The 19,672-nt window shown below is 25.2% G+C and overlaps 4 protein-coding genes across 8 annotated transcripts; 2 read left to right on the forward strand and 2 right to left on the reverse strand.

Moving 5' to 3' along the window:
• Positions 1-12: 12 nt before the first annotated feature.
• On the forward strand, positions 13-7,922 carry LOC122848525 (signal transducer and activator of transcription 5B). Of its 2 annotated transcripts, XM_044146644.1 has the most exons (6): positions 13-323; positions 560-682; positions 2,147-2,330; positions 2,425-4,229; positions 4,318-4,708; positions 6,397-7,922. In XM_044146644.1, the coding sequence occupies exons 3-6, from the start codon at positions 2,203-2,205 to the stop codon at positions 6,545-6,547; spliced, it is 2,475 nt and encodes an 824-aa protein (XP_044002579.1). In that variant the 5' UTR covers positions 13-323; positions 560-682; positions 2,147-2,202; the 3' UTR covers positions 6,548-7,922. The 2 variants fall into 2 exon arrangements, with proteins under 2 accessions (XP_044002579.1, XP_044002580.1); XM_044146645.1 differs by lacking the exons at positions 13-323; positions 560-682 and adding an exon at positions 1,448-1,669.
• A 515-nt stretch (positions 7,923-8,437) lies between these two features.
• LOC122848527 (stabilizer of axonemal microtubules 2-like) lies at positions 8,438-10,493 on the reverse strand. The gene is made up of 6 exons (XM_044146647.1): positions 10,185-10,493; positions 9,848-10,125; positions 9,447-9,770; positions 9,128-9,377; positions 8,785-9,056; positions 8,438-8,717 (listed from the first exon to the last, which is right to left on the reverse strand). Exons 1-6 carry the CDS (start codon positions 10,266-10,268, stop codon positions 8,504-8,506), a joined length of 1,422 nt encoding a protein of 473 aa, XP_044002582.1. The 5' UTR covers positions 10,269-10,493; the 3' UTR covers positions 8,438-8,503.
• On the reverse strand, positions 10,456-13,891 carry LOC122848526 (phosphatidylinositol 4-kinase type 2-alpha). The gene is made up of 5 exons (XM_044146646.1): positions 12,503-13,891; positions 12,305-12,423; positions 11,464-12,222; positions 11,241-11,380; positions 10,456-11,163 (listed from the first exon to the last, which is right to left on the reverse strand). The coding sequence occupies exons 1-5, from the start codon at positions 12,873-12,875 to the stop codon at positions 11,067-11,069; spliced, it is 1,488 nt and encodes a 495-aa protein (XP_044002581.1). The 5' UTR covers positions 12,876-13,891; the 3' UTR covers positions 10,456-11,066.
• A 14-nt stretch (positions 13,892-13,905) lies between these two features.
• On the forward strand, positions 13,906-19,292 carry LOC122848528 (probable E3 ubiquitin-protein ligase HERC4). Of its 4 annotated transcripts, none has more exons than XM_044146651.1 (7): positions 14,078-14,102; positions 14,639-14,769; positions 14,947-16,188; positions 16,280-16,407; positions 16,474-16,642; positions 16,713-18,275; positions 18,352-18,766. In XM_044146651.1, the coding sequence occupies exons 2-7, from the start codon at positions 14,767-14,769 to the stop codon at positions 18,502-18,504; spliced, it is 3,258 nt and encodes a 1,085-aa protein (XP_044002586.1). In that variant the 5' UTR covers positions 14,078-14,102; positions 14,639-14,766; the 3' UTR covers positions 18,505-18,766. The 4 variants fall into 4 exon arrangements, with proteins under 4 accessions (XP_044002584.1, XP_044002586.1, XP_044002585.1 ...); XM_044146650.1 differs by lacking the exon at positions 14,078-14,102 and adding an exon at positions 14,196-14,394; XM_044146649.1 differs by lacking the exon at positions 14,639-14,769 and having other exon boundaries at positions 13,906-14,102; positions 18,352-19,292.
• Positions 19,293-19,672: the final 380 nt, after the last annotated feature.

A 19,672-nucleotide genomic window follows, 5' to 3' on the forward strand; every position in this document is an offset into this window, starting at 1 on the left:
CTGAGAATTTAACCCCACTGCCCGTCACTCACCGTCGGTCGGGTGTAGTGGGCTCAACCAGCTCCTCGCTGGGGGCTCCTCACTGAGTTCCTCTTCCTCACCATCGTCGTACCACGGCTGTGTGTTGTTGTTGTTTTTTTTTTTTTTTTATTTCATTATATTTTATACAATTTTTAAAATAAAAAAAAAAAAAATTTTTCGCACACTGTCACATTAACAGTGCTGGATGGACTGCTTTTATTCAACTGACTAGTGACTACAACAAACCCATACCAGTCACTTTGCAATAAACGACAAAATATATACTCAAATTTATACTCAAGGTTTGTATATTTTATACTTAATATTAATTTAATATACATTACTCATATGTACGTACTAAATGTCAATCAATATTATCATGTAAATAAACAAATGTCAAAGTCATTTTTTTTTATAAAATAACATTTACCGGAAATCATTTAAAATTTTTTATTTTTTTAAATTATAATAATAATATTACATGTGAATGGTGGAGTGAATTTATATATTTTTAAACAGTTTATATTATTGTTTTCAGAGAGTGATACAACGAACTCGAGAACTTACGGATAAAAAAAAAAATAAAATAAATTTGTTTTTATTACAATAAGTAATAACAACTTGAAGCAGTTTTAACGAGTTTCTAGGCCCCGTTTATCAGGTAATATTTATTTTAAAAAAAATTATTTTTATATATTAATTATAGCTGATGTTGTTATTATTATTTAATGATTATTGTTTTATTTTCTTTTGTTAGAATTTGAGTATAATTATGATAATCATTGTCACCTGTTTCTTTTTTTTTATTTCTTTTTTTTTTGGAGAAAATAATAATAAAATATATATCACGTTGAGTTGTGCGACAAGTTTCATTTTATCTTTTCTACGCGTTTATAACAAGATACGTCACGCATCTTGGGACGTCAGAAATTTTTTTTATTTTATTTATTTGTCTTTTTTTTTTTTTTATATTCTCTATGTTTTTTTTTTTTTTTTCCCTTGTGTATTTCTCTCTTTGCTCTTTCAAATCTTGGAATTACGGAAACACATGCGTGTCGTTTTGCAAAATGATTTTACCGGGCGGTATCTCTTTTTACTTTTAAATATTTTTCAACTTGTCGTGGTGGTGGGTAATTTTTTTTCAAGGCAGGTTAATCTGTTAAATTTTGTACCTGCTTAGTGTAACCTGGATGAAACCCCATATTTTTGTATTATTTCTATTCAAACCATCACCGTCCCCTGGTCTTTTTTTTTTTTTTTCATTATTTTCACCTCCTCCCCCTGGCTATTAGCCCCCTTTAATATTGCCCCTTTTTTTTCTTTTTTTTTTTTTTTGCAAGAAAGGATCCATATCGATTTCTCTTTTTACAGTGGAACTTGCTTGAGTATTTATTTGAAAGACATTTACAAAAAAAAGAAAAAAAATAATATGACATTGTAATGATGTAGAATTGAGCATCAGCCCACACATACTTTTATTTGTAATCACACGTTGAATGTTGAAGGTCGTACGTATTAGTTGAGAAGAATAGTCTGTGTATTTTTATATATATTGAAATAACATCGGTTTTTTACTTTTTTCTTTTTTTTTTATTATTATTATCCCCGAATTTTGTGATACACCGTCTGCGTTTGTCGGATTTTTGAGGTTAGATAAATCCTATTTTTGATTTTTTATATAAATAATAATGTGATAATAATAATAATAAATGTGTGAATTGTTTTTTTTTTTTTTTTGTTATTTATAGTGAAATGTATATTTTAATCTTTTTATATAAACAATCATCTATTTTGTTGTCATGTATTTTGACTTTTGAAAAAATCGATAATCAATTTTTCAATTTTTAAAATTAAACATTTATCATTTAATACACTATTGACACAAGTTTTAAAAAAATAAATATTTATTATTATTATTATTAGTATTATTAATAAATGTTTATTTGTAAAAAAAAATATTATCTCGTTTCCGCTCTTTTATCATGAAATTTTCCATTAACCAAGTTCATTATATTATCAGATTACTTTGCAACGTTGTTTCAACTCAAATTTCATTAAAAAAAAAATTTTTTTATCATCAAAATGTTTGAGTAATAATATAATAATTTTTTGTTGATTTAAACAGGGCCTGGATTTGTGTAAATTAAATAAAATAAATAATAATATTGAGTGAGTGAAATAATGGCACTGTGGGCCAAAGCACAACAGTTGCCTCCAGAGGCACTGGAACAGGTACGAACAATGTATGGTGAACATTTTCCCATTGAAGTACGTCATTTTTTATCATGCTGGATTGAGGAAAAAATGTGGTAAGTGTTGATATTATTATTTAATTTAATTAATGTTAAATAAAGTATAATAATAAAAAGATCGAATAAATATGGAATATATGAAATTTTATAGGACGGAATTGGATCCAGATAGTCCTCAATATGAACATTACATATCAAATTTAGTTAATGCATTGATACAAGAATTAGAAACAAAAGCAGCATCAATAACAACTGATGATTTGTTTTGTTCAAAAATAAAATTGCTAGATGCTGCAAAATTATTTAAAACAAAATACAGTCATTCTCCATCAACGTTATACAGAATATTGCATCATTGTTTATCAAATGAAGTGAAATTAGTTTCACAAGTTGAAGGTACAAATGGTAGTTCACAAAATATGCCAAATGCACGTGTTGGTTTAATGATTGGAGATGCAGCAGGTGAAATAGTACAACAAGTCGATGCATTACGTCAACGAACAAATGAAACAGGTGAAGATTTACAACATATGTCACAAGAACAAGAAGCATTTGCATTAACTTATCATGAATGTACAAAAATAAATGCACATTTAAATCAATTAGCAACTCATCCACAAAGTCAACAAAATTTAGAAAGTGAACAAAAATTACTTCGTCAAAAAGAACATCAAGATCAAATATTAAAACATCAAGTTGCAACATTATTACAATTAAGAATGTCAATAATTGATAAATTAAAAGATACATTAGCAAGATTAACAGTATTACAATCACGTGTACTTGATGAAGAACTTATTAAATGGAAACGTGATCAACAATTATCTGGTAATGGTGCACCATTTATTTCACAACTTGATGTTATACAAGAATGGTGTGAAAGTTTGGCTGAATTAATATGGCTTAATCGTCATCAAATAAAAGAAGTTGAAAGATTAAAATTAAAATTTCCATTTGAATCACCAAATGTACCAGATTTATTACCTGGTCTAAATTCATCAATAACACAATTATTAAGTTCACTTGTAACAAGTACATTTATCATTGAAAAACAACCACCACAAGTTATGAAAACAAATACTAGATTTACAAGTACAGTACGTTTATTAGTTGGTGGTAAATTAAATGTACACATGTCACCACCACAAGTTAAAGTTAGTATTATAAGTGAAGCACAAGCAAATGCATTATTAAAAAGTGATAAACTAACTAAAAATAGTGAAGCTAGTGGTGAAATATTAAATAATTCTGGTACAATGGAATATCATCAGGGTTCACGTCAGCTAGCTGTTAGTTTTAGAAATATGCAATTAAAAAAAATTAAACGTGCTGAAAAAAAAGGTACTGAATCAGTTATGGATGAAAAATTTTCATTATTTTTTTCATCATCATTTAGTATTGGTGGTGGTGAACTTGTATTTCAAGTATGGACATTAAGTTTACCAGTTGTTGTTATTGTACATGGTAATCAAGAACCACATGCATGGGCAACTGTAACATGGGATAATGCATTTGCTGAACCTGGTAGAGTACCATTTGTTGTACCAGATAAAGTATCATGGCAAAATGTTGCTGAGGCACTTAATGTTAAATTTCGTTCAGCAACTGGACGTTTATTATTAGATGATAATATTAACTTTTTAGCTGAAAAAGCATTTAGAGGTGGTTGTAATAATACACAAAATGAACAACAAGATTATACAAATGGTATGCTTAGTTGGGCACAATTTTGTAAAGAACCATTACCAGAAAGAAATTTTACATTTTGGGAATGGTTTTATGCTGTTATGAAATTAACTAGAGAACATTTACGTGGTCCATGGATGGATGGTTATATACTTGGTTTTGTTAGAAAAAAACAAGCTGAAGAAATGCTTACAAATTGTACACCTGGTACATTTCTCATGAGATTTTCTGATTCAGAACTTGGTGGAGTTACAATTGCATGGGTTGGAGGTAAATAATAATAATACTATAAATTTATTTTTATAATATTAACATATCATAACATAAAATTATCATAAAATTGTTTTTTTTTTTACAGAACAAAATGAAGTATTTATGCTTCAACCATTTACAAGTAAAGATTTTGCAATACGTAGTCTTGCTGATCGTATTTCTGATCTTCCACATTTAACATTTTTATATCCAGAAATATCAAAAAGTATAGCATTTGGAAAATATTATACACCATTCAATGAAAGTCAACCAACATCAAATAATGGATATGTTAAACCATTACTTGTAACACATGTACCTGGTTGGGGTGGACCTGGTAGTAGTGGTGGACAAACACCTTCACATTCATCAATTGTTAGTTGTGGTGGTGGACAAGGTGGACCAGGTAGCAGTTATCCAACTACACCTGCAGCAATGTATCAAGCAAATAGTCCAGATCCATCAGTAACACGTGATACACCATCAGTTGCATCAAGGTCAGTATCATGGATAAATCATCTTTAAACAAAAAACAAAAAAAAAAACAATTCAAACACAATGTCATGCAATTAAGAGAGAATTTAAAAAATAATTAATAATTTCGCTAGAGAAATTACCAACAATTTTACAAAATACTCAATCAATCGAGCTTTTTTTTCTTTCTTCTCTAGATGAATTATTAATTATTTTTTTCTTCAACTTAAATTACCAAGGAATTGATCACAATCGTACTATTTTGTTGCAATAAATAATTAGCTTAGTTTTATATTTTTTTACGATAATATTTTTTTATATATCTATTTTAAAAAAAAATTAATTGAATCATAGATTTTTTTTTTTCTTATAATAACTCGAGCAATATAATACGATGAAAAATAGTTTTAGTAATAATCAAGGTATTAATAATATATTGAGATAAAATGTCGGTTTACTCGATAGAATATTTTTTTGATGAATAAAAAGAGACTATGACTTTCATAGAATTTAATATCAGTTTGAGCTTTTGTATTTGAAGTATTTTAAGAATTTCATTTATTTTATATTTTCCTGGAAAATTCATCAGGTATCATTTACATCAGTATCAAATATCTATTTAGGGTTTGTATTAAAAAAAAAAAAAAAAAGTATTATAAAAAAGTTATTAATTTTACTCTATACATTTCCATGAACCAGATGAAAAATATTTTCAAATAATAATTAGATTTATTCTGTCACTCAAACGAATATAAATGTAACTTTTTTTACTGAATAAATTTTTTCCATGGAAATGTAATTAATACATTTTCGAATATAATATTCAACCGATTGAAAATAGAATACAGACTTGATTTTCTATTTATAAAAAATTTAATATTCGAAATCATAATAATAAATTGACAGTGATATGATAGCAAGCTTTCAATAACAGGATAATTAAATTTACATTAATGAAAATTGATATCAATGTTGAACTGCAATACGTAATAAATTCCATCGATATTTTTTTAAATAATTATTTTTTTAATTTAAATAATAAATACATTTTAATTAATGTCGGAAAATAAAATTACAAAGCTTATTATTCGTTAGTACAAAGAGGATATTTTTCTACGTTAATATAACAAAAAAAAAAACGAACAAATATAAATTTAACAAAGAAAAAAAAACAAAAAAAAGCAAACGTAAAGGCCTGAAGCAAGCTGGTACAACATAATTAATTATTTAAAATTTTTTTATTTATTCATATTCATTCCAATTAATTTTAACTACATTTCGTATATGTCGATAAAAAAAATAAATATTTAAAAAATATTTCGGATCTGTTGAATTTGCTTTAACAAAACGCAACTCCAATCGATAATCTTCATCGCTTATTAACTGGCAATTAAAATTTCATAAAATTATTCATTAAAAAGTATTTAAAAATTATCAATTCATTACTAATATTAAAATAATTTTTTAAAAATTAAAATAAATATAATTACCCTTGTTATAAAATATTTTTTTAAACTTATTTCATATCATTCATCTAATTGTTTTTTTTACAGTGTTGTTGTATCGGCTTTTCTGGCTAATTTTTTTTTTTCTATAAAATTAAAATTATACAGAGTATAATTAAGTGTAATATTTAAATTAATTTTTAAAATTAAAATAATAATTATTATTGAGAATTGCCAGTCATTGGAGTTGTGTTTTGTTGTGTTAGCTATGCACCGGGTCTTGGTCACTCAAATGTCAGTCAACAAAGTGAAATGGACTACTATCCTGACATGCCAATTGACAACAACCTCAACTTTGATCCACTCAGTAATTTTGGATTTCCTGACATGATGGCTGGTTATCCTAAAACTCAATAATAGGTATGTCACACATGATAACTCTCAATAGTTCAGTTGTCATTTATTTTTATTTTTTTTTCTCTTTTTTTTAAAAAAATTTTCGTTATTGATATTATCCTTTTTTTTTGGCATTTTTTTTTCATTTTCTATTTTTATTTTTTTAAAATAATGTTATCATGAATCATGATATAAATTGTTGAATTTAAAATAATTAAAATCAATACATTGATTATTGTATACGGCTGGAGTTTACGTCAATGTTAGAAATTTAAGAATAATAAAAAAAAAAAAAAAACGAATTTTAAAATGTTAATTGATGTATACTATAATTGTCAATAATATCAATAATATTGTAATAACACGATCACAAAGATTAAATTTTTTATTAACTCTTAAAACAATTGTAAAATTTGGTGCTTTTTTATTTTTTTTTTTTAAATAGTTTTTATTGATAAAAACTATCTTAAAAAGCATTTATTTTTTTATTTTTAATTTTTTTATTCAATTTATGGTATTGATTACTGTTTAATAAGCCATTTTTTTTCTTTTTTTACTATTTTAAATTTACTTTGTGATCGACAGTAATTGTCTTAAACTTTTTTCTTATTTCATTTTAAAATAAATATTATTATTCGGCTGGTGAATGAATGGTTAAACAATTATGTAATATTTTGTCATGAAAAATATATTTCTTAATAATAATAATATTATAAATAATAAGAATAATAATGTTTTGTTAACGTAACAATACGTTAACTGTTGTTTCCAAAGTGTAGATACAGCCTATAATGTAATAATAATAATTATTGTATTAATTGTGTGTTTAAATATGATGCGTTTGTTTGTTTTGTTTTATTATTATTTTTTTTTTTTATATTTTTCGTTATTGTTTCTTCACCAATGTTTAAATCCTCTTTTTATTCACCAAAACGAGCCATTTTTTAGTACGTAAATCATTACTTAAATAAAATATTATTATAGTTTTTATTTTCTAAAGTTAAGAAGAAGAAAAATCTTTATGAAAAATGAAAAAAAAAAAAAAGTTTTTTATGCATTTTAAGTATGTTTTTTTTTTTGTATCAGTTGAATATTATTATAATATATTCTTAGTAAATTTGATAGTAATATTTACTAAGGGTAATAATAATATTAAAAAATAAACACACAAAGTTAATAATTTTAAAAAAAGGCAAAATTTTTTATTCGATGTAAAACCATGTGCCTTAAGCTAAAAACGATGTTAAAATAAGAAAAAAAAAAAAATAAATAAAACATCATTTTGTGATAATAATACGGAAAAAAGCTTTTAAATAAAAGTATAAAGAAATTTAAAAAAAAAAAACAATTATTTAAAACAATGTTGTGAACTAGCCATCACTTGTAGATATAAATTTCAGATAAATTCTAACTCTCAAATTGATAAAAATAAAAAATAACAGAGTCATGGTAAAGTAATAATAAAAAGTCAATATTAAAAAGCAACTAAATGTTTACTATTTTAGTCTTTAAATGTTATTACTAATTAGTAATTGTTTTGAAATTTATATTGAGATGGCTCTAATAATTTTGTTTTTACCAAGCAAAGATAAATAAATGATTGTTTTTATTATTAAAAAATAAACAACGAAAAATATAAAAAATGAATAATTACTGATGTTTTTTTGTATGAAAAATATTTAAATGATGATACTCTTTGTTCTTACAGCATAAAATATTTGTTAGACAATATGTTAATAGTATTTTCTTCTTGCACTTCAAAAAAAAAACAAAAAATAAAAATACAACTGACATTTATTGAATTCAACATAAATAAATAAAACATACTTGTACGTGCAATTGAATAAAAGAAAAAAATAAATAATAATTCTAAAAAAAAAACGAGAAATTTATTACCAGTAGCTCCATAAATGTTTTATTATTTTTTTTTTTTTAAATTTAATATTTTTTATTTATTGAATTTATTAAGACAGGTTTTTAAGTATCAAGATTTTGTACATCATCACCACATTCTTCAATGAAATAACCTGGTGCAGCATAACTAGCATTATAACTTGAATCACCAGTCATTTTTTCTTTTGGTGCTTTATACTGTGCTTTTTTAGCCCATGGATAATCTTCTTTTGGCAGCGTTGCCCATGGTAAATAAGATGATTTATTAATAGTCTCTCCGTCAATATTAACAGTTGGTCTTAAATAAAAAACAAATAAACAATTAAATAATTATTATAATAATTATTATTAAGCAATATATTTACTTTTGATATTGATTTTGTGGTTTGTAGCTTTGTGGTGGTGGTTGAGGACCTGAATATTTATACGATGAACCTGATGTCGTTGTGTCATTCAATGGATCTGATGAATTTTTAATATTATCACATGGAATAACAACTTCTGGTCTTGGTACCATTTTTGGAATATAATCACAACGATTTGTTGTTGCTGATTGTATTGGGCCTTGATTACCATGTTTTCTTTGTTTTGGACGAAATGGTTGTCTTACTTCAGCTTTAACACCCAAAAAACTAAGCTAAAAAAATCAATTTGAATATAAAAATTTTGTTATTACTATTGTTTATATATTTTTTAATTTAAATTTACTTTATTTGTCGTATCACAAGTCATTTTTTGATTTGATATTAAAATATTTCCACATGGTACAACTGGAACAACTGGTGTTATTTCTCTTGGAACAAAACAATCATGATAAAGACTTGTTTTCATCATTTGACCCGTTGGAAATAAATCATTACTTGCATTTGGAATAAATGGTTTTTCTTTTTGTGGATGTTGATTAAGAAAAAAACTATTTGAGTAAGTTGTTGATGATACCATTGCTTCATTTGGTGGTCTGTAATATATTAAATATTAATTTTTAGTATTATATATTATTTATTTTAAAAATTATATTTATTCATACACGTATGATGGTTTTTCTGTCCATGGATATTTTTCTCTTTGTTCAACACGATATGGTTGATAGCTTAATTTTTGAGTTGTTTCATTTAATATTGCTTCTTGTGGTGGACAATATTTTATTGATGGTTTAAAACTTTCTGTTGGTATTATTTTTCCAGGATTAATATAAGATGTACCAGAAGTTGTTCTATCATCAAGTGTTCCACTAAAACTTTTAATATTTCCACATGGAATAACCAATGCTGGTTTATCAACATTTTTTGGACCAAAATCATGACGTACTGTTGTTGATGTTTCCATGGGTCCTTTGAAGGCAAACAAGTTCCTTTAAAAATATTAATTTCCATAGTAATTACTCGTAATTAATTGCTGCTTTTTTAAAAAAAAATAATATTTATATACTTTTGGCGAGGAACAATTGGATGAGCCTTGACAACATTCCATACTGGTTTGTATGATATCTTGTTAGTTGTTCCATCTTCAAATTTATCTTTAATTGTTTTTAAAGTATATGTTGGCTTGAATGATTGTGCTCTTGTGTAAGATGATTTATCATTATTTAAATATGACTCGTGATATGTTGATTGACCTTCTAGGGGTTTTGTTGGAGGACAGTAAGTTTTTTGAGGCGCAAATGAAGCAACTCGTGGAGGTTGTACGTATCTTCCTTGGACACATTTCTATTTCATTTGAAATTAATTTATATTATAACTTATTTATTTACTTGAATGAAACTTACTCTTCCTGTACCGGGTCTTGGTGTTGGACGATATCTAGAAGTACCAAGTTGATTTGTTTTTGGTAATGATTGTATGACTTCCATTATTTTTATGAACAAATTTTCTTTCAAAATAAAATATTATTTTAAAAAATTATCTATACAACATACAATTAATATCAAATAAATTACTCCAAAAAAATTAATTGATTTATCAATTTTTTTTAGCTAAAAATAAAAGGTTTTTTATAAAAAAAAATATAATAAAATTATGTAAATTCATTTGAACTAGCTATGTGATAATGTTTATATTAAAAAAATATTTTTAATGACATTTATCGCAGTACAATTGTTTTTTTTTTTTTGTTTTTTCCATTGCATGTTTATTGTACATTATTCTTTTTTGAATTGTGTATTTAAAAAAAATTTAATTAAATAATTATTATACAACTATATTGTAGGCATTATTAATATTTTTTTTTTTTTTGACTAAACTAAAGTAAGACTGGCACAATAATTTTTTTTTTACAACAATAATTGTTCTGTTTTTTTTTTTATTCGTGTTTTTGATATACGATATTTGTATAAATAATATTTTTTCGTTTTTACTTAATTAATTAAATTAATTAACTGTATACAATATATTTATAAACAATAAGATAATTTTTTTTTCTTGTTCATAATTAAAATATGTTTCAAGATAATTGATTAAACATAAAAGACAGCAAGATGACTTTGACGAGAAAATAATATTGTCTTAATATAATATTTTACAAATACATATTATTATTCTATTATTAAAAATGTTCTCTTCATTAAAATGACTGTCTCTCTCATCTCTTGTATTCTTCTCACTATATTCATGTTAATTATTTAATTATTATTATTATCATCAACAAGTCATCAACACCAAGAGAAAAAAGGACTTTTATTTTGGAAGCGCTGTGTAAATGTATCAGAAAATGAAAACAATTTTGGTGTATCACTGTCTCTTTTGGCTCTGAAACAAAAAGTAAAAATAAATAAATAAATATAAAACGCAACGCATTATTATTGAATGGCATTTTAATGGCTTACTTTTCAACAATAACTGCAGGCATTTGTACCAATTGAACAGGACTTTTTGAGTCTTTAAGTGCCTGTTGAAGATTTAAAATTTGTCCTCTCATAACACCCATTTGTTTTTCAAAATGATGTCTATCAAAACCTTTGTCTTGCTGCAATAAATAAAAACAAAAATGATTAATATTGACTGCAATTATCATGAGAATAAATATAAATAAAAATATTAATATATTACTTTGAATAATTGATATAAATCATCACAAAGATCTTGTACAAAATTTTGATCAGATAATTGTGGTAGAACAAGTTCACGTGTTGCTTCACTAAATGGCAATTTAGCTTGACTCAACCATGCCCAATGATATGGATATGCTCTCCATGAATCAGGATGTTTAAATGGAAATGCTAAACCATTATCAATTGCAGCAATTTTAACAGTACATGTTTCTGGTGAATTTTTAGCAACTATTGGATCATATTTAATAAGCCAATTGTCATTACCACGATCAGTATTACGTATAATATAATCAAGTATAACAAGTCTTTCAAAAAATAATTGAAATTCATGTGCAAGTCGAGTTGGTAATGGATCATTTTCCCATCTTCTAAGCCAATAATCAGCATCTTTATATCCATCCATAAATAATTGAAATGATCCAATTTTTGGTGGTAAACCAAGTCGCTTAAATTGTGATCCAACTGCTGGAAATTGATCCATAATAACTTGTTTCATTCTTGCTTTTTGTATATCAATTCTTGGATAATTAAATGTTTTACTAACAAGTTTAATAACACGTGTATTTGGAACAACACCAAGACCAAGTTTACGATCAACTAAACTTGCTCCAGCTTCACTTAAATATCCTTGATTTGGAATTAAACAACTACGTCCAAAACAACATGGACAACATAATTTATGCATCCATTTTGTCCATTTTGGATTTAATCTTCCATATGGCTCTTCATCTTTTGGTTTAAATACACCAATTATTTTCTATTTTATAATTAAAAAATGATCTATTAATCATCATCAATACAATTACATTAATAATATAAATCAATAAATTAAATCTTACACCAGCTTGATTTTTAACAAAATAACTTCCACTTGATCCTTGATAAATTCTTTCTGGAAATATTCCATTATCAATTGCAGTCTCAGCTTGCCAAACAAGTTCAGAAAATTGTGGATCATCTAGAAAAAAATATAAACAAAAAAACAATTGAATATAATTTAAATAATAAATAACCAATATATAAAATATTATATTAACCTGAAAACCTATTGAATGTAACATCGAGTTCAAGCCTACCAAGAAGTGGCTGACTCTCTCTTTCAATACCAGTTGAATCAATGATTACGTTTGTATCGTTAATTGTATTTGGTGCAAATTCAACTTCAGGTAATGAATCACTTGTATCACAAAGTAGAGATGGTGGTATTATTTTATTTCCTAAAAATTGATGATTTATTTGTGGTGTTGTTGTTGCTATTAAAGAAGATGATGATGATGATTGAGGTGGTGGTGTTGTTGATAAATCTACAAGTGCATCAGTCTCAACCAGTGCTGCTTGATTTCTGGTATTATTTTGACTATGATATTCACGATAAGGCACGTGTAACTGATCACGTTCTGAGTCACTCATTACAATTATTTATATTATAATAAAGCCTTGTTTTAAACCGGCTTTATTATTATTATTTATATTTATTTAAAAGTGTCCTTGAACACACGCCTTAACCATCAATAACTCCAATATAAAATTATACAATTAAAATTTAAAAAATTAAAAACTTATTTTACAATTAAATTAAAGAAAATTTATTTAGCTAAATTTATTATTAAGAAATCATTTTTATTCTTTTTTTTAAGTCTGTATTTACAGATGTTTTCAGCACTACACCACCTGTCAGTTTGACGCAAAGTCCAATTTAATATTATCGTTATTATATATATATATTTATTTATCGTAAATTTTTTTTTTTATTAATATTTATCTCGTTGTTTTCATGAGGTTACACACTTTTAAAATTTTTTTTTACTCAATTTAATAATCAGAAAGAACTTATCTTAAAAAAAAAAAAAATGTCATGTAAAAAAACTCGTTCTATTTTTTATTTTTTAAATGTTTTGATTGTTTATTTAAATAATAATTGATAATTGTTATCAAAAAAAAAAAAAAAATTATGAGTATTTTAAAAAATAGTCAACACAGGTATTTAATTATTATAAACAAAAAAAAATATTTAATCCAACTGTTGTTACACGATTTATTAATTTATCAATTTTTCAATCACTGTTGCAACAACGGTATATTATTAATCTATAGTTGTCAACTTGTCATTGTGTTGACGTGAATTTTGACTTCGTGTAAGATGTCTATTTTTTTTTTATTTTATTAATTTTATTATTATTGGTTTTTTGTACAGCTGATTCGATTCGTTTGTCGCCATTTTGCAAACAATGACAATGATGAAAAAATAAATAAAAATCACAAAATAAAAATACACGTTCCTTTTAAATATTTAGAATCTAAATTAAAATAATAGGATCAATATCCCACGTGTATTAAAAATAAACTGATTAATCATACTAGATAAATTTATAATTAATTCTGCGCAAAACATGAAATGAATTTTTAATATTTATTAAAATCGATAATTCAGATACCGACATTATCGTTGTTGTAAAAATAACATCATTTTTTTCTTGGAAAACTTTTTACAAAGGAAAATACATATAATACTTGCTTGGTTTAGAAGAAAAACTATTAAAAAACATGTTTAAAAAAATAGTTTAGTTATTGTTTATTTTGTTTTGTGTATTTAATTATTAAATTTATAAGAAAAAATTGATGGCGGCTTGTCAAGCGGTAATTAAATCTATTTTTTTTTTTGTGTATTTAATTTTGTATGTTTGTATACAATGAAATTATTTAACAGGCTTTTGTAAGCATGCATGAAATTAACATACAGAATGTGCTAGAATGACATATTTTAACATTAAAAAAAAAAAAAATAAAGAAATAATCTAACCTTCATCGCTTCGTCATGCACTTAATATCTGTAAATTTACTGTTGTTTTTTTCTTCGCCTTAATTTTTGACGTTTTTCCAATTCTTCAATTCAAGATTAAAATAAAATAAATTGGATCATAATACTTGGGTTTGTCAATATTTTTAAATTACTCATTTAATATTTTTATTTATTATTATTGTATTATTATTATTGTTATTATTGAGTAAAGAAAATATTTATTGCTATTATTTTATAAAAGTCAATGTCATCTAGGCTCTATGTAAATTAAAAAAAAAATTATTTGCATGCTTTTATTGTTTAATTTGTTTATTGACATTTCATTATAAATAAATAAAAACTCATAAAAATATTTTGAACCCTTTTTTTATAGCGTTTTTCATGTGGGCTTTTTGGTGAATGGGTGAAAAAAAAATAAATTGTCATAATCACAAGTAGAGGATTTAAAAATTCCATGAAAAAGAAAATAAAAAATCATAAAATTTAGAAGACCCATTAAAAATGGTTAGTCTTGTTTGCACATAAAAATTAAATACTTAATGTTTTTGTTTGTGTCATATTTCTAATCTCATGGAAAACATTTTCCATCATTAAAATAAAATGAAAAAGAAAAAGAAAATATTCCATGTGACATTTAAAAAGCCTGTATTAATTTAGAAAAAAAATTTGTTTTATTTTCAGTCAAATCTCTCAAAGAGAAAAAGCATTGAAGCTGATAATAGAGAATCTAAAAAATTAAAATCAAATCCCAATCAAATTGATATGTTTTGTTGGGGAAGTACAGTACACGGTGAACTTGGTCTTGGTGGTATTGAAGATGAAAATATACCAGTACCACGTGAATTAAATTTTGAAAAAGCCACTCAAATACAAGAAATAGCATGTGGTGAAAATTATACAGTTGTAATAACAAATAATGGACAAGTATATTCATGTGGTAATAATGATTACGGTCAACTTGGTCATGATAAACCAAAAAAAAGATTACAGCTAATACCTGGTCTTGATGCATTTACATTTAAAAAAGCAGCATGTGGAGCAAGTCATACACTTGCTGTAAATGAATGGGGACAATTATTTAGCTGGGGCTCAAATTCAGATGGACAACTTGGTTTAAATACAACTAATATTATTGAATCAACACCATCAATGGTTAAAACACTTGGTACAAGTGTTATAATACAAATATCATGTGGTTTAAAACATGTTATTGCATTAACAAATAATAGTGAATTATATGCATGGGGATCAAATAGTGATGGACAACTAGGACTTGGTAGTAATATTAGTAGTACATCAAAGCCAATATTAATATCAACATTATCATCAGTACCAATATCATTTATAACATGTGGTGGTTATCATACAATTGTCGTTACAAAATCTGGTGGTATTTATGGATGGGGTAGAAATACATTTGGTCAAATTGGTGTTAATAATACAACAAATGTATTATTACCATGTCAATTGAGAACATTGAGAAATACACGTGTACGTTATGTATCATGTGGTGAAAATTTTACAGCATTTTTAACAATTGATGGTGGTGTATTTACTTGTGGTGCTGGTATGTATGGACAATTAGGACATGGTAATAAAAATAATGAAATATTACCACGTAAAGTTATGGAATTAATGGGTAGTATTGTTACACAAATATCATGTGGTAAACGTCATATGTTAGCATTTGTACCATCACGTGGACGTGTTTATGCATGGGGTCTTGGTGGTGCTGGACAACTTGGTATACGTGCAACAATAAGTGTTACAACACCACAAGTTGTACTTGGTCCATGGGTATCACCAAATGGATCAGCAATATATAAAGTTGATACACCAATTAGTGATTACAGTGCTAATTGTGTTGTTAGACATATATTTTCTGGTGGTAATCATTGTTTTGTAACTGTAACTAAACGTGAGGTAAAAAATCAAATAATATATTATTTATTTTAAAACATTAAGCTATTTATCATTGTCATTAAAATTATATTTGTTTTTTTTAAAAAAAAAGGAAAATATAGAGCCAGATGATTGTAGAATATTAGATGCTTCTACACAAATTTTGACAATTACAGAAAAACATATTAATACTTGTCAAAAAATTCCAATGGGTGCACCACTTGATCATGAACTTTTAACGTGAGTAAATAAAATTATTGTAAATTATTTTTTAACAATTTATTTATTATTTTTTTATATTAACAGATATCTTGAAACAATATTTCAAAGTCAAGCATGTATAAATGCATCATTTCTTTTGCCAAATGATGAACATTATGGATGTTCTAGTAAACATTCTGGTGTTGATTTTGAACAAGCTTCAAGATACTTTGGACTAATATCAGACATACAAAATAATACAATACGTGAATTGGTATGTTAAAAATAAATACTCATAATGTGTTTGCTTTAATTTATAATAATTAATTTAATTTAATCTTTAGATATTTACATCAATTGTTGAAAGTTTAATACCTTCCTTGGCAGTTTCACCTCCAGATGTTGAGTCACTTCGTGTTTATGCAACTCTTCCATTTTATCATGGCTTTAGTGAACCAACAAAAGTTGAAAATTTACAAAAACCATTTGCTCGTGCTGTACTTAGTTTAAAACCTGAAGCTAAAAAAATAGTTGGTCTTTGGTGGACAAAAGCACCAGTACAATTATTTCATCGTCTTATTAGATCATACAAAAATATTGTCATAGATATTCTTAAAAAAGGTCAAGCAGAATCACAAAATAATAAAAGTCAAGTATTTAAACTTGATGGTTCATCATTAGTATTTATTCTTGATATGTTACAATTTATAAATGAATTGAATACAAATGATAATCAAGGTTTACATGTGCCTTATGAATTATTTCATATACATGAATTAATTGAAATAATAAATATTAGAGCTGATTATTTAAGATGGTTACGTAGTAATGATTCAACATCAAAATATACATTTTGTAATTATCCATTTTTATTTGATGCTCAAGCAAAGACATTATTACTTGAAACTGATCAATCATTACAAATGAATTCAGCAATGCATGAAGGAGTTACACGTGGATTACCAATTAGAATTTTAAGTTCATTGCTACATAATCCATTTCAATTACATCTTTTAACATTAAATGTATCAAGAGATAATATTGTTGCTGATACACTTAAAGAATTAACTGAAAAATCACCAAATGATTTAAAAAAACCATTAAAAGTTAAATTTCATAATGAAGAAGCTGAAGATGCTGGTGGTGTTAAAAAAGAATTTTTTTTATTATTATTAAGAGAAATATTAGATCCAAAATATGGTATGTTTAAACAGTATGATGAAACAAATACAATATGGTTTAGTGAAGATACATTAGAAGATGAAAGTATGTATTTTTTAATTGGTATTATTTGTGGTCTTGCTATTTATAATTTTACAATTATTGATTTACCATTTCCACTTGCATTGTATAAAAAATTATTGGGTGAAAAAATATGTTTAAGTGATGTTGATGATTTATCACCAGTACTTGGTAAAAGTTTACAAAATTTATTGGATTATAATGATGATGATTTTGAGGAAGTATTTTGTTTAAATTTTCAAGTATCACGTGAGGCATTTGGTGAACAACGTGTTTATGAATTAATTAAAAATGGCAGTAATGTGCCAGTAACTAATGAAAATAAAAAAGAATTTGTTGATCTTTATGTTGATTATATATTTAATAAATCAGTTGAAAAACATTTTTCTGCTTTTTATAATGGTTTTCATAAAGTTTGTGGTAGTACTGTACTCAAATTATTTCGTAGCCATGAACTGATGGCTGTTATTGTTGGTAATGAAAATTATGATTGGAAAGAACTTGAAGCTAATGCAACATACAAAGAAGGCTATACTGAAAATGATCCAACAATTAAAATTTTTTGGCAAGTATTTCATGAACTTCCACTTGAAGAGAAAAAGAAATTTCTTTTATTTTTAACTGGAAGTGATAGAATACCCATCCAGGGAATGAAGGCAATTAAAGTGAGTAATTTTTTTTTTAAATTTTAAATTTCATTATCTTCTTTGTTACGTTTAACTAATTGTTTTTTTATTTTAGATTATCATACAACCTTTGTTTGATGATAAATTTCTACCAGTTGCTCATACTTGCTTCAATCTTTTGGACTTGCCAAGATACCAAACTCGTGAAAGACTGCGTTACAAGCTGCTTCAAGCTATCCAACAAACTCAGGGATTTTCATTAGTATAATATATTTATTTATTTTAAAAAATACATGTTAAACTCAATCATTCAACTGATGTATAATTTAGCCAGAACAAAGAAATGTGATTAATATTTATTCATGTTTATTTTTGCCTGTCGTAAAAATTAATTTGTGCCGATTAAAATTGGCTGGTCCATGGTCCATTGTCTGAATATTATTATATATTTTTTTAAATAATGCATAAATAAATTATGTTGATAGATAATTAAAAAGCTTGCAACAAATTAAAAATATATTTTTTTGATTAATTAGAAAAGAAAAAATTTATCTATTTAATATTTTTCTAAATCAATTTACATGACGATAAATAAAATAGAAACGACAATATTATAAAAATTAAAAAGACAACGAAGTCTCTATTTACATACTCTATCATTGTTGTGCTATTGTGCTTTGACAGTCAAGTTATAATTCAGAGATATAAAATGAGTAATAGAAATTATTTTACCATCAAATACAACAAATATTTATAAATTACATTTTTCCTATATTTATGTATTTAAATTTCTGTGAAAAAAACTTGATAATGTCATGAAAAATATTTGTCTAGTTTATGTAAAACACAATAAAGTTAATAAAATTCGTTGCAGATCCTCCTTATATAAAAAGATTACTTGAATGTTGCTAATTCTACACTGAAAGGTTTTTATTTTTCGTTAGAAATAAAATTAGCAACAATAGAACAAATCTTAGAGAAAATTTTGTTTTTCTATTTTACTTTTTAATTATTTATGTTTTATTTATCAATAAAAAAATTTTAATTCAAAAATAATCTATTTATTTATTTATTTTTCTTATTAATTAATGGCTATTTAATTTTTTATTCATAAAAAAAATGCTTGTATTTATCAACAGATTGAATAAATATTTTTTTAAATATAAAAATAATATTTTTTCAATCTGAATTATGATGATTATCGCTGGGAGAAAGCAAGGTAAAATTTCAAAAATTCACGGGTTTGTATTAGGATCACAGAATGTGCCAAGAGTTTTCATGGCCTTTTGCACGAATACCTACTTGTTCATTCTGTAATCCTGATAAAATCCTCTATATTTTTTGATATTTTTAAGCTCGCGCATCACCACCGTCACTCGTGCCATCTTACGGATAATGCAAGTAGCTTTTTTAATTACTATGGAACTCGGAAAAAA

This window comes from Aphidius gifuensis, linkage group LG2 (genome assembly GCF_014905175.1).
Source record: "Aphidius gifuensis isolate YNYX2018 linkage group LG2, ASM1490517v1, whole genome shotgun sequence".
Taxonomy (NCBI): Eukaryota; Metazoa; Arthropoda; class Insecta; order Hymenoptera; family Braconidae; genus Aphidius; species Aphidius gifuensis.